Source organism: Athene noctua, chromosome 2, assembly GCF_965140245.1.
Source record: "Athene noctua chromosome 2, bAthNoc1.hap1.1, whole genome shotgun sequence".
NCBI classification, from domain to species: Eukaryota; Metazoa; Chordata; class Aves; order Strigiformes; family Strigidae; genus Athene; species Athene noctua.
Window position 1 is genome coordinate 47,563,420 of NC_134038.1, and position 15,163 is coordinate 47,578,582.

At 39.1% G+C, this 15,163-nt stretch overlaps 1 protein-coding gene across 1 annotated transcript in view; it reads right to left on the reverse strand.

Annotated features, from left to right (window-relative positions):
* Positions 1-5,619: 5,619 nt before the first annotated feature.
* The window catches only part of ASXL3 (ASXL transcriptional regulator 3), a 132,861-nt gene continuing 123,317 nt past the window's right edge, over positions 5,620-15,163 (reverse strand). The window contains exons 11-12 of the mRNA XM_074899018.1: positions 12,083-14,036; positions 5,620-9,438 (exon numbers count right to left, since the gene is read on the reverse strand). Coding sequence (XP_074755119.1) covers positions 5,758-9,438; positions 12,083-14,036 — 5,635 coding nt within the window. The 3' untranslated portion in view covers positions 5,620-5,757. The remainder of the gene's footprint in view (positions 9,439-12,082; positions 14,037-15,163) is intronic.

Below are 15,163 nucleotides of genomic sequence, written 5' to 3' on the forward strand. Positions count from 1 at the left end.
AGAAAGGGTTGCCATTGCTACCATTCTCTGCTAACAGGACCCTCAGATGGTATCACATCTGAAATGACAGGAGGCTGGACAAAAGATGGTGTTCAGATGCGGTGTTCTGGTATTTCTGAGCAGGCCCGTGAAAAAGCTACTTGTTGCCCACTCTCTAACACTTGCACCCTAGCCATCAGTACTCAAAGCTCTCTTTGCAGGAAAACATGATGAAAACTTAAAAAAAAAAAAAAAAAAATTAATATAATGGCTACTGAATTTCCATTTCAGGAAGGCCTTCCAGACTTCAAAAGATAACTGGTTTGAGGAATACAGCTTGGACTGGTTGCCTTCTATGTACCACGGACATTTAATTTCTTCTGCTGTGGGGATGAGAAATAACAGAGGTGTATGCCTGGATTGCTGCTGTCGTTACTAAGCATGTTCTGGACAGGATTGCAGATGGAGGCAAAGTACTAAAAATACACCCAACATTAACTATCCAAAGCAATATAATCACTTTCAACCACAAACTATTCTACTTACAACAACTTAATATACAACACCTAGTTTTATTTTACTGGTATGATTAATACTTGAGTTACATCAGAAGTCATTCCAACTATGTATTACATCATTGTAATTGAAAAATCCTTTACAAAGGACTGATTTTTCTCTCATTTCTATTTCATTGACCTGTACATACAATGGATGTGCACAAGCAGGATCTCCTGCCTAAGGCACTGAACATAAAATAAATAAAGAAATAACAAATATTATTTTATCTCTTTATTTTTTTTTTCAGAATATTTTAATATTGAAGCCCAAGTTGTTATTTTCAGGGAACAGGGAAGGGGAAAAGGAATGGGAGAAGAGAAAAGTTATGAAGACAAATTATTTTATTTAATTTATGGTTTTGTGAATGGTCATTTCTGTAGGCAACAAAAGGTTGTTTTCTTAAAAAAAAAACCAAAAAAAACCAAACAGCACCATTAAAGAAAGCATGATCCCTGAATTCTAAACAAAACACTGTCTTGAAACAAAAATTGCTAAAATGCTTGTTTCACCCAGTCATGTCTGGTGGGGTAACAAAGCAAAGCATAACAGCATTAAACTGTAGCAATTCCGCTGAAACCAACTACACCCCCTTCTGAAGATTCAGAGAACCACTTTCTGAGCTTGTCCTGTGGGAATAATATTTTCTTTGGTAGAGGACTGAAGGGGGGTATTTACTTCACTGAATGCAGATAGGAAAAATGTCTATGCACATTAGAGAACTCCCCAATAAATCTGTATTTCTCATGCATGTTAGGTATGAGTGGATTTCACATTGCTGTTATACTGCAGGAGTAATACTGCCCTATAAAGGCATAGAATGGCTAATGTCAAACAGATGTAAACATTCAGAATACTGACAAAAAAATACATACACGCAAAAAACCCTGTACTGAAAATGTGAATCGAGTTAAGTTTCCGTAAAGCAGAAAAAATATTTTACAGCAGTACAAGAGAATTATGGCAACAAAGTAAAGCACTTTTCTTGTAACATTCATGAACAGTACAAATACAACAAAGTTATTCTACGGACTAAATTATTCTTTTAACTATCAAATATAGTACAAAGCGAAATATTATGTGCTATAAAAGAAGCAGCTCCTTAAATTAGACTAAAAAATGCTTTTTTTTTCTTTTCGTTGGTTTTACAGTGACAAAGCATGATGACTGAAGACAACAGGATTTCATAGATTCAGAAACATTTAGCTACACAGGTCCATGATAAATCCACTGAATATTTTGTTGCTTCCCCCCCCAGTGTTCTACAGAGCCACAGAGGACGAACCGCTGAGCTGCTGCCAGGAGACTGCAGAAGTCATTCAGTGTTCAGAGCAGGGCCGTTCATGTGTGTCAGCTAAAATGATCCCTTTTGGTGACACTTCTCAGCTCATCTTGAGTGTTTATCCTGGTACTTCACCACACCTTGGAGAAACTGCTAAACCAGAGGCTACAATAACGATTCTGAAATTGTGCGTGTGTTTATAAGGGGAAGGGGGTGCAGCATAAGGTAATTTTACTTCAGAAATTGCATTATAAAGCACCATATGCACCAGCTTAAAAACTGTGCAAGGAATTGCAGGGCCCTGAAAAACCATCTGCACGTTCTGTAGCTTACCCTGACAACATGCACCACCCTCAAGAAGAAAGTCTATAGTACAGAGAATATACCTTTTGCTTTATGGCTCAACCTTTATTTTTGTCTTTTAAATGCTATTTCATGTACTAGACCTCAGCAGATAAATAAAATGCAAACAGGGAGCATCCAGTTCACCATTTCTTAATTATTTTTTTTTTTTTTTTAAACATTATTTCAAAGGGAGTTTCTGCTTGGAAAATTAGTTCATAACAGAAACACACAAACACACACACTGCAAATGCCCTAACATTATCTGCATATCTCACAGGTATGCAATTAAAACAATACAGAGGGAGGAAAGAAAAAAAAGACTGTTTCTCCCTCTCACCCAAAAGTGCTGCTCTGAGGGTAGGAGTGGGGGAACAATTTTGGAGGTTTTAAAAAAAAAAAAAGGTAAATTATACATGCTGGACATTGGGACACATACGTACGTACACGCAAACACAGCGCAGTGTGTTCTTAAGCAATTCTTTCACCACTTTTCAGTGCATAAACTATTAACACCCCACGGTGCAAACTGCATGGTCATTGGAAAACACAATAACATTGGGCCTGAAACCTGGACAGTTAAACAAAAAAATAAGTAATTCAAAATTAACCTCTAAATGTGATTGTGTTCTTATTGAAGACCAAGGGTCACTCTCCCCCACGCATTTGTGTGATACCAGAATCCAAGTAAGGTTTTCAGTCACACTAGGATTCAGTCAGGCTCCTGTATCACCGCAGTTGCTTCTGAGTATTTTAATAACCTAAAACTATAATCTGTAACAACACTTCACAACTGTTGCTAACTAATTGGTCAAATTTATTCCTGGTGCAACTCCAATGACTCAAGAATGAAAAGAATGGAACTGCACTATGGAAGAGTTTGGTCAGTTCTGTAATGTAACATAGCACCATCCAGTCTAATGCCATTTAAAATATTTTATCATGACCTCACACATGCAAGTTGCAATCCTGATACAAAAATGACAATATGACATGAATGAGTTACCTACCACATTAGTCACACTCTTATTCTTTGAACAAATCAGAACTATTTTGTGGCCGGAATTTATTTCTGTATTATGTCAGTAAATACAAGAAGTATTTCAAGATGCAAGTACAAACAAATATTGACTTATGTGCTGTGGACAGTAAAACCTGAGCTAGGAATAAGGATTCCAGCAGGCTTATATAAACATAGGTTATTAGAAGTCTAAAACTGGTTGCTCTCTTTAATTTAAATAGAAGTATCCTACCTCTACCAAGGATAAATACAACGCAATACAATTCCAATACAAAGGCTCCTCAAACATGAATTTGATATGTATTAACTGACTGCACTCATGCTTATTCATGAGTATTTTCCAGTCACTGTTTTGCCAGCAGCTGGCGTAGGACTGGATGCTAATCTTCATGTGGTTACTTTTAGGTTTTTGCTTGGCTGGCTTATTTTCCTACCAGAAGACCTGAAAGTGCTGAGAAGCCGTTTCTTAACTCACATGTCATATTAAGGAGCACTTTTGTATAGAAAAATACATTATTGTATCAGCAACAAATTTGTTAGTGTAATTATAAATGGCCTTTGTACCACACAGTGTCAAAAATAATATTGATATGTTGCTAATTACAATAAAAGAGAACATCAAGGTGCACCATAGAGCTTCCTACGAAAGGAATGTATGTTATAAATATTCCAACTCACTTTAAGACAATAAATGGCATTTATCATGTTTGTGAAAATGGTCCCACAAGAAAATAAATGTGGTTCCTCCATTCAGTACAACCTCACTAATATGCACCCATGTTAGGGAGACCGGTTACAGCTTATGAATAGGTACACAAACAAAGATTGTATAAAAAAGGATAGTGTAAAATGTAGTACACTTTATTTCCTAAATGTAGTTCTATCATTCACATTAATATTTCAGAATGCAACAGTAAATGCATCACGAAATACAAGCAGTATTACATCTCACGCATTCTGACTACACTGCTCTCTGAAAACTGTGGAAGAAAAAAATCAGTTTTCTTGAGCAGACTGTAAGGTCTTGGGATTAGTGAGGTTCTACTGTAATGGTAAAAATAACATTTCTCTCTGACGCTGACATTTGGGCAGACCCAACCACATATTGGCAGATGGATGACTTGCACTCCACATTTTGTGTTCTTGAAGTGGGAGTAAAAAAACCCAAGGTATTTTCATCTCCCCAGCAACTGCATGTGCTTTATCCCTTTACAATATTTTCCTTTTAGGTGAATAGGGCCCCAAAATTACCGTTTTTCTTCTCTGCTGTTATGGTTGCTAGCGCATCTGGAATGCAGCTATAGTCCTGAATGTAAATACAGTACTGGATAAATACTGAAGGTTACTTTAAAGATGCAGTATCCCTTTTAAAACTGCCTTTTTGCTTCCAAATTTCTAAAAGATAGAGTAAGGGGTCTGAATTCCTTTGAGAAAAAAAAACCAAACAAACAGTCAGCGGTGTAAGCAATTTTAAGGATTACTTTAAATGGCAAAACTCTGAGATGTTATTTAAATAGAGTAACTCACATAAGAAGAAAACCAACTGATAACCTAATATTCAACCAATACCAATTAGAATCTTTCCTTATTCATTTATCGTAAGAATGCATCATTTTTAGGCCACAGAAAGGCTAAAACATCCAGAATCTATTACGTAAGTCTGACCCTATATATACATATATATATATGTATTTGGGACTGACAAACCAAATGGACTGATTAGAGAGACAAATAAAAATAAAGAATATTTGAGTGGGAAACAGAAGGAGAAAACAGGTTTCTAATCCCTAGCAGAGAAGTTACTTTCTCCAGACTCTGTTGAAGCCAATGTGATTCCAGTGTTGGTCCCACTAACCCATCGCATATACAAATCTTTCTCAAGGAATCAACAAGCAGAGATGATGAGTAAGATTTGAGTTCCACAGTCCCTGACAGGCATGTAAGAAAACTCCTCTAACAATCTAAATTCCTCTTGGTTTTTTGCTAGGTGAAGTGACTATATTTTAGCCCTAGATAGTGAAAGTCAATTGAAGAAAAAATCCTATCAGCAGAAAAACTGCAAACTGACTTAGAAGCTATGATGGCCAATACCCCACACCTTGCTAATATCCCACTCAAAACAGACACCGTTCAGTGTGTTACTCATTCCGCATAGTTACTCCACTTCTTGCAGAGTTACTCTTCCACTGATCTTTAACCTGCAGCTTGTATCAACTATCAAAAAGTGGAGAAAAAAAAAAGCTGCACTTTGTGCAAATAAATAGAAGCTACGAATGACATGCATTAATGCTTTTTTTTTTTTTTTTTAGCACAGCAAGAGAGCTCATAGAAGCTTCAGTAACAAGGATATATTTTTTTTTTTTTAAACTACTTTTACAGGTTTCCTCTTCTTCCCAGAAAATGGCACTCAGGCAAGAATAACTAAATTCTGAAAGCACCACGTGGAAGAAAAAAAAAAAAATTTAAAAAATCAATCGACTAATTGCAAACCATTAGTGACCTAAACTGTTCCAATTTCTCCGTTCCTCTGCCCTGTTCTCCCATGCTGATAAGGGATACTGCATCTTTGATTCTGTTCCTACCGTACAACCAGACAAGCTACACACAGTTTGGAAGGCCCTATGCAGTCATCATGACAGAAGGCTCCACAGCCTTTGCACACGATCATGGCTTTCAGCCTGCAAGAGCATTTCAGTTCCAGTTCATCGGCATTGCTACTGTCAGCAAATTTCTGAACCGGGATCTGCGCGTTCTGGTTAGACAGGCCTGTGGCAGTGTTTGAGCCACTTCCTAAAATCCCAATCGATTTCTCAATTGCAGATGCTGCCCTTTTGAAGCTTGTGCTACCGAAGTGTATTGTCGGATAACTTCCACAGAGCTGCTGCTGCTGCTGCTGCTGCTGCTGTGGGTGCTGCGTCTGTATTTTCTGAGCAGCAAGTTGGGTAAAAGGCTTCTGTGGCTCAGAAAGTAAATAGGAAGAGAAATCTGCATTTTTTAATGCAAATGCTTTTAACTGTTCTTTAACTTCGTTCTGATCATAGGAAGCTTGTTTCATGCCCAGTTCGCAGCTGCTGCCTAAACCTTCCTCAAAAGAAATAGGTTCAGATTTTATATTGCTACAGATGCTTGCTGGCTGAGGCCAACTAAGTCTTTTAGTGGTTTCCATAGTAACTGTCGGTTGTTTTTGATCAGAGGGGACTTCTGCATTTGGGTGAGGAGGGGGAGGAGGTGGCAGGGGCGGAGGGGGAGGAGGGGGATGCACTAATGTTTTACTCTGCAGAGTTTGAGAGGCACTGGCAATGTCATCACCTTCCTTAATTTGAATATTAGGGGAAAACACACTTCCTAGCCTCAGCTGGTGAGCTGCTGTAGAAATATTCACATCTCCCAAGCCCTTCTGTTCCAGGTGTCTACTAAAAGCAAAAGCGTTGCAGCCAGGTGGGCCTTTTGAAGTAGTTTGCAACAAAGCTGCCGTAGGAATGGGGCCTCTTGCAGCCATGGACATTTGGTAAAAATGCTGTCTATGTGAGGTACTAGCTTCTGCATGAAAGCTGCCATTTTTATCAATGTGAAATAAGCTCTGCTGGAAACTGCATGAAGGCAACGGCCTCTTCTGCTGTTTGATCTCTGGGCTGTGAGCGATTCGGCTCTGAATGGCATGTTTGTTCAGCCACTCCTGCTTAAATGGCTGACCATGCCCTAGCTGATTCATGTTGGAACTAATTACGCAAGGAGCTACTTTAACATCTGTGTCCATTGACACCTTCCCAGGCTCACATTTAATTTGAGCATGTTCCCCTACAGTCCTGGCCATCCTCTTTTTCGGATGGTTTTCACGCTTTCTGATTTGTAGCGGGGCTATGCTGCCTGCTGTAAATCCTTTACCATCTGGATTAGGAGAGTTGGAAGGATGTTCAACAATATTTCTCTCGGACACTGCTGTTTTACAGACTGAGGTAGTTTGCAAAGGCAAAGGAAGCCTGTTAATTTCTAGTTTGGCTCCTGATCTGGGCTGCGGCAGCACTTTTTCTAAAGGCAGATTGCCTTGCAGTAACTGTGTCACTAAAGGATTGTTGGCCTCCACTGACGACAAGCGACAGCTAGAGCCCCCAGCACTGGTAACTCTCTTTAGGGTTTCTGTTGTCAGGGACAGGGAGTCTTCCATGGAGTCCGCAATGGATGTCTTGGAGGTCTGTGGCGGCTGCGCACTCGTGGCTATTTCTGCGGTCTGGGCAGGCATTTCAGGTCCTGTAAAATCCTCGGTGTCCATCCTGAAGCACTTGTCAGACTCATTAGTTTCTGATTTAACGGGAACAGCAATGCTTGTCAAAAGACTCCTGGATTGCATTTCTGACATTTGCGTGTAACTGGAAGGCTCGGTTTTGACATTTTTTAAGCAGTTTTGCTCTGCGTATTCCTTATGCTTACCAGAGTTAAGATGGCTGACCACTGGCTGGTCTGTACTCATTGCCTCTTCATCATGCCAACAAATTCTATTGTTAGTGTTATACTGATTGGCACAGGCAGCATCTGCTTCACTTTTGAATGCTGAAGGACCTCTTAATTGCTCAGCAAAACCTTGGCTGGGAGTAACCACCTCAATTAATTTATCTTGAGGAGCAAGAGGCACTTCTCGAAGGCTTGAACAACCTGCCTGCATGTTCTTGCTGTCTTGCTTTGCTGTAATGGTGATAAAGCTGGAACTGTGCTCAAGGCTTTCGTTAGAGACCACTTCAGGCCTGCTTATGACAGACACCTGAGGACAGGCTATACTTTGTAAGGCAGCTTCTGTCCTTACAGGTCTGCTCTGCAGGTCAATGCTGTTCTCTGCATTTTCAATAGAAGAAGAAAGTGACAGACTGGAATTCAGATTTGTAGTGTGGTCAACAATGACTTTGCAAGGTATAGACCTATTCATGGCAGTTTGTGTAAAGCTCACAGGCTGAGATTTACCAGAGATATCCACTCGGTTTCGTGCTCCAGAGCTTTTTTCTAAGAGATCAGCATTTAATTTAGTAGCATTATCGTAAGAGCTTATTGTCACCATGTTACCAGTAAACATTGAAATGGGTGGCCTTGCAACAGAATCTGCTACTGCAAGGGCCTCGCTGCAACTTAAAGCTGACCTAACGGTAGTGTGAATGGAGACAGTGCTTTGCTCGTTACACCCAGTTATGGCTATCTTATCAGAAGAAAATCTGTTGGTAGTCCCCACAGGGGGAATCAGTACGGAACTACCAGAGAGATGATTTGGCAAGTTATTTGCAATAGATGAAGCTGGCACAGTGGCATAATGACCGGAGACTGCGTTATTCGCATTGCTACTTGGTATCGGCAACCTTTTGTCATCGATGGCATTTGATAAGACCGTATTGTCTATGGAGACTGGTACATTACTGTTATCAATACATTTTGGTCCAACGGTTATGCATGGAGTATCAGCCCCTTGGATGGTTTTCAGCATATTTATATTACAAGCTGAAACTGCCGTGTTTGCACTGTCAACAGACATTAAAACAGAGGATTTATCAACAGAACTTGCAAAAGAAAGTTCTTTAATTGCTCCAGACATAGCAGTGCTGCAAACAGACACAGAGACTGAACTTTTATTATAAAGCACTGGCACACTGTTACTTTCAGTAGAGGTAGATGAAATAATTTTCTCACACAATTGTGGCATAGGTATATTTTCATCAGAACTGTGCACAGATATCTCAGTAGCAGTTTCTGGTAATGTAGCTGCGTTAAGTGACTGCTGCAATAAAGTGGTAGTCTCACGGTGATGAGCAGACTTGTTGCTAGGGGACCTGCAGTTAGGATTAACTATAATGACACCAGTAGAACCTTCAATCTTTGTGTCAGTAGAAGCTGGTATCTCCAGAGAAGAGGTACTTTCCTTTGAGCTGAACTGTGACTTTGATTCTTTATTAGACTGGAGTAAATGAGCTCTGGCTTGATGCTTTGCAAATAGCTTGGCCTTTGTTTGCTCCTTGATGTGTGCCAGTGTTCTTGTCTTCCCACCTTCGCATGGGGTCCCCATTGCTCCAGAGACTATGCTCGCAGCTGCTGCCACGGCTGCTGCAGCTGCAGCTTCTCTTTGGGCTCTTGCTTGCTGAGCTCTTGCTTTGATATCTGCCAGAGTTCTAGCCCCAGTGTTTCTCCCACTGCTGACCGATGTACTTGGGGAAACTCGAGGTTCTGGTTTAGAAACAGGTTGGCTCTTGATGATAAAAGGTGGTCCAATTTTTGAAAGCTGAATCTAAAGGAAGAAAAAACCCAACAATTTTAATGAGATCATCGACTTGCTAAAATCACCAGCTGTCTCTTAAAGGCTGAGAGAAAGGTAATGAAGGGAATTACTGTTCAGTGCAGCTGGACAGAACAACGCTAAAAATGAATGATATTTACACTTCAGTACTTTATTATCTCCAACCTGACACCGGTATTAGCCTACTCACATTGATCCTTCTGACAGGAAGAAAGATTGAACAGTATGACAATATGATGCTTATCTGATAGAATTTGTCAGACCTGTTTTATATGCAGCGTGTCTAACAGAGAAGATCCACAGCCTAGTGCAATGATAGTGGAAAAGAGCCTATGACTAAGCATTTGCTGCAAATGTGTGAAAAAATAGTGATCACGTAGTGCTTTTGATTCTTGGTCTCCAATGACTAAGACATTAGGAACAGCCTGTCTTTCGCTTATATACCAGACAACAAGTCTTGCTGTTAGATAGGAGGTAGCAGTGTCTCCACTAAGCCTCTTTTTCATGTTACACCACAGAGCAGTTTAGAGCAGTAGTATAAAAGAAGTGAATCACCAAAGGATATTCCTTTCTCTTCCTCACTCACAATTTTAAGAGACTTGCTTTAGTACATCCCTGGGATACCTCCTTCACTACTGCATTTCAAAAATGAAATCCTCAAACCTACAAATACTAAAAATGCAAATATTAGAGTTTTAAATACCTAAAACTTGAAGTAAAATAATAACCTGTAAAATCACTGGGATTATTAGTATGTTTCCAACTAGGCACATCTGTTTTCAGAATTAAAGATTAAGAGTCCTGGGACCACTTCATAATTCATACACTCTCTCAGAATACCCAAAGGTTGGCAAAAAAAAATTGGGACATATGTTTACCGGCTGTCCACAGTAATAGGACTTGGTGGCTAATGCTGTGACTTCTCTTCTGAATGGAACTGAGAAGAAAACTAGGTAGTATTTGTAGCAGAAGTAGTTGTAAGGTATGATGGGAAGTGAGAGACATATAGCAGAACAATTTAGGGGAACTGGGCTTCTTTTTCCTCTTTTAATTACAAAGGATAGAGGTTTGTTGGTGAGATGACCCAAGAGCCCAATATTTGTTACACAAAAAACCATACTAGAATTGATTGTCCAAAATTACTTTTTGAAATGCTTGCCAATTTTTCAGTGTTTTCATACGCTGTCTGGAGGCTTCAGGGAGAATCAACTCTTAAAACTGTGCAAGACTGACAGTATCTGATTTTCCATAAGAGATCAGTGGAAATCAATATTAAGATGATATTGTAATATATAACCATTTATATAACCATATTATGCTGGTCTGGAGGGCTGGAATACTTCACTTTTCCTAGCAGTTAATTTTTTGGCTAATATTGTGAGGCTTTAACATTTACATGGACATATGTTAAAGAATATAACAAACTCACAATTACTTCAAAACATTTTCCTGTTTTAGTAGCAACTTTTTTCAGTTTCCACCTTGCATCACCAGAACTGCTAAATCTCTAAGTGCTTGATTATTTTTATTATTATAGTCATGACCTTTTTTTATTCCCTAGTGATCTATTTTCCTTTGTGCTTAGAGAGTGATTAAAATTTATTAGGCTAGATAAAGACCTTCCAAATATGAAAGAATATCACTAAACTCAGAATAGGCTAACTTCCAATTGCATCACTGCTCATAAAAATAAATTAGTTGAAATATGCTGCCACACTAGTGATTAAAACAGTTAGCCTATTTGCCCTCCTGGCCATATTAACAATGATCAGTGATTGCAGCAGTTAAAAATACATGCAGAAAAGGGCATTTCTGAATAATCAGGAACTAGTATTGCAAAGTCAATGGCTTAAGTTCAGCAAATTGGATCTGAAACTTGGCTGATGTCATCATGTACAAAATTAAAAGGGTCAAAATGCTGAGCCTATATATAACTAAATCTATAGATCCTCTGTCAAAACATAAAAAAAGCTTTGAACTGGAATTTGCTTTCTTACGTAGCAGAATGATACAAAAGTGTTTGCTTAGTTGGTGTGTCTTTTTTTACCTTTTGCTTTGCCATTAACAAAGATATCTACACATATGTCAGTTAGACCCTTCCCCCTGATAGCCAGGTCTCTGTTTCTAATTAATTCTACAGGGAAATCTTATACTTCATCCTACCCCAAGCCCTGGGCTTGCAAGGGATCTCCAACTATTCTGACTCTAGGTTCTCTTGCTGGATTAAGATACTGGTTGTTTTAGTATTGGTTATGGTAACATTTATTATTCATGCTTGCTGGAGGAGTCATCTGCAGGAGAACAAGTGGATAATACAGTTGGGCAATTAGAAATACAAGTAGCACTGTGTAAATGATGGGGAAGCTCTTGAATTATATTAAGCCATAGATCTTGGAAAACTTTCCCTCACACAAAAGCAATTTTGCAGCAAAGACCCCGACTGAACAACTGTAGGCATATTTATATCAGAAGTAATTGGGCACTGTAGGAATGTAATAGTAAAGCGAAACCATCAGTACTAACACCCTTCACACCTTCACTAAAAATATACCATGCACTGTGTCTGCATGCAGTCAGTAGGAGGGAGATAAAAAAATTTTAGTTTCCACGTCAGCCTGTTCATTCATTACTTTACCTTAAGGGGTGGAACTCGGGGTTCTTCTCTGTGTGGCTGATCTTTATCAGATGGACTCATTGATGAAGCACTACGGTTAGGCTGATCATCATCTATTCTAGCTCTCTTCTCTTTGCAGATTCCAAAACTGTGCTGTTCTGCTGTTTTCCTCTTTGGGATCTCTGGGTCTCTACTTTCATTCCTCACTTCAGGTGATTTTGTGGATTCTAGTGACTTGGAAGAATGTGAACTCTCTAGACGGCTTTGAGTGCTGCCTGTTAGCTTGTGAGATTTACTTCTGCATACTTCAGAGAATGTAGCTTTCTCTAGAGATGAGGTATATAGTTTATCATGTGGCTTTGATGGAAGCAATTCGCTATTTTTGCCAACCGATCCTTCTGATAAGACAGCTACGTCTGATGGCAAGAGTGTACCTTTCTTGTCACATCTTTGCTGAACGCTGTGATTTTTAATTTTTATCACCTCTGGAGGAGAGTGTTCTGGAATGGATGCAATGTAGGATTTCTCAATTTCAGAATGTGACTTACATGGCTGATGACTGAGGTTTTTGCTCTGGGGCTCTTCCAATACTGAAGTATCAGGTATAATTGTTAGTGGGCCAACTTTCATATTTTCAGGGGCACTCTGAAGTTGCTTTGGCTGAACAAGAAGATTCTCTTCCTGAACCACCTTAGGAATGGCAGAGCTTTCTTCTTTCAAAGTGGGAAGGGAGTCTTCCAACAAACATGGTGATTTCCTTTGCTGCAGAATAAGTCTTTCATTGCTTGGGGAATTAGAAACCGGAGATGTCTCTGATGGAAGAGGCAAACTATTTGCCACGGATGTTTCAGAAGTTATAAGAACAGAAGATACTGAAGATGTTTCTGATGTTAAAGGCAAATCAGACATTGGAGATGTTTCTGATGTTAAAGGTAAATTAGAAGCTGGTGATGCCTCTGATGTTAAAGGTAAATTTGACATCAGAGATGCTTCTGAGGTTACAGGTGAGGTGGACATTGGAGAGACTTCCGACATTAAAGGTGTGTGCAAGTTTTCATCACTGGCCTTTTGCTGAATATCACCTTCAATGTTTTCAGTACTGGACACTTCAGATGAGCAAGCTGTTTCAAGAGATGCTGGAGTACAGGGTTCCTCTGAAGTTGACTGAGTGTCTCCTCCAGGAGAGGCAATACAAACACATGGTCCTTCTGGACTTCCAGAGGAAAAAGAAGTTTCAGAAATACAAGCATTCTCAGACAACTGTTCCTCAGGGTCACTCTGAAGCTCCATATCCACTGCAATGCCTCCACCAGTGAACAAGGAGCCTTCCAGAGCAGCATTTTGCGTTTCTGGTGCAATTAGCTCTTTTGCAGACTCAGAATCTTTCTCTACTGTATCACTGACAGAGTTTGTGGATGAAGCTGATCGGGCTGGTGATACGCAATCCTCCAGCTGATCTATCACAACTGACATCTCCTCCTGAGGGCATTCTGACTTCAACTCCACCTTAATTTCAATGTGAGATACAGTATCAGTTACATCATTCATCACGACACAGGACTCAGTGCTGTCTGCAAGCTGTACTGCCTCTGTTTCTTCATTTGTGCCAGCTGGACTTACTGACTCCTCGGAAAACTCATGTTCTGTTTTATGGTTCTCCTCTTGGCATTCACAAATACTTGTCTCAACCTCTTCAGCAATCTCCTCCTGAATGATTGATTCTTCAGGTATCAGTATATCCTCTGAGTCTGCTGTTAGATCCTTGACAGGAGCCTGTTCCATGCTACAAAGGGATGGGCAATAATCTCTCTCTGGTAAAGGAGGAATTTTAGTGCCTCTCTCTTCTTGGTCCTCAAAGGTTGCTTGCTTAGAAGGACCAGGTGTGCCAGAAGATCCACACAAAGAATTGCTTTCATCTTCATCATTGTTCTGCACTGTAGTGAGTTTCATTGATTCCCCTCTTGACAGTCCCAATCTATACAAAAACATACAAATTAATAAGGTCTTTTCATCACAGACATGATAAAGGAATAGGATCGTCTTTCTCATCTACCTCTTTCACTTACCATAAGGACATATTTTCCAGTTTAAATTACTGGTTTGGTTAAGTGGTGGCCTACTAATTTATATATGGCTTTATAAATTTTGGAAACCTAACTACCCAGATTTTCTTATCAGTGTTAAAAAAACTTAAAATATTTTAAAACTAAGTAATCTATTATTCATTATTTAATTACTTGGAACTTCAATGAAATAAAAAGGCAAGCTACACAGATTCACCACTAGTCATACCCTTTAAGTGTGGGGTTTTTTTCTTTTTTTTTTAAATGCCAGCACAACACTGCCATACTAATACAGCATGCATTGAAGAGGAAATGCACAAATATATTGTCTTCTATCAGTAACAGTTACAAAGGAAATCCCTTTTTTCCTCCTGCTCTTAGGGTCAACACAGCCAGCAATATGGCTTAAATGCTGCACTTTGAAGTAAAAGCTGCACCTGAAACTAATAAGGCAAAGTATGCGTTTGTTTTGTAATTTGACAGTCATTTCAAATTTATGATGAAAACCAAAATAACTCCACTTCAGCCTCATTTTACAACTCGAGTCAATTATGAAGATCTCTGTTGACAGCTTGTGTGTTTTTGCTCTATTCTTTCAGCAAACTAAATACTCCAGTTAATATAAAAACTATTTCTAAATAGACAGATCCATGTATATAGTATTCATTCAATTTCACTATAATTAAAAAGAAGTTTAACATTCTTAAGGAGATAAAAAGACGCATATTTATAATCTATGCATTCATTCTTAGGGATGAAGTGCAAAGGAGCCATTCCTACGTACACTTCTCTGAAGATTTTCTTACCTTTGGTCCTGAAAATATTAGTTTAAAAAAAAGTTTTATTACTTCAACAGAATTAAAAAAAAACCCACAACAAACCGAACTGAACCAAAACCCAATGGCCAAAAAAAAGAGGTTACTTAAAAAGAAAGTATGCACTCTGACATCTTCATTTTCTTCTAAGGACAATGAAAGCACAAGTGTTCAGCCTCTTTCATAAGGTTTTTCAAGCACACTTTGTGCCTCTGTAATTCCAT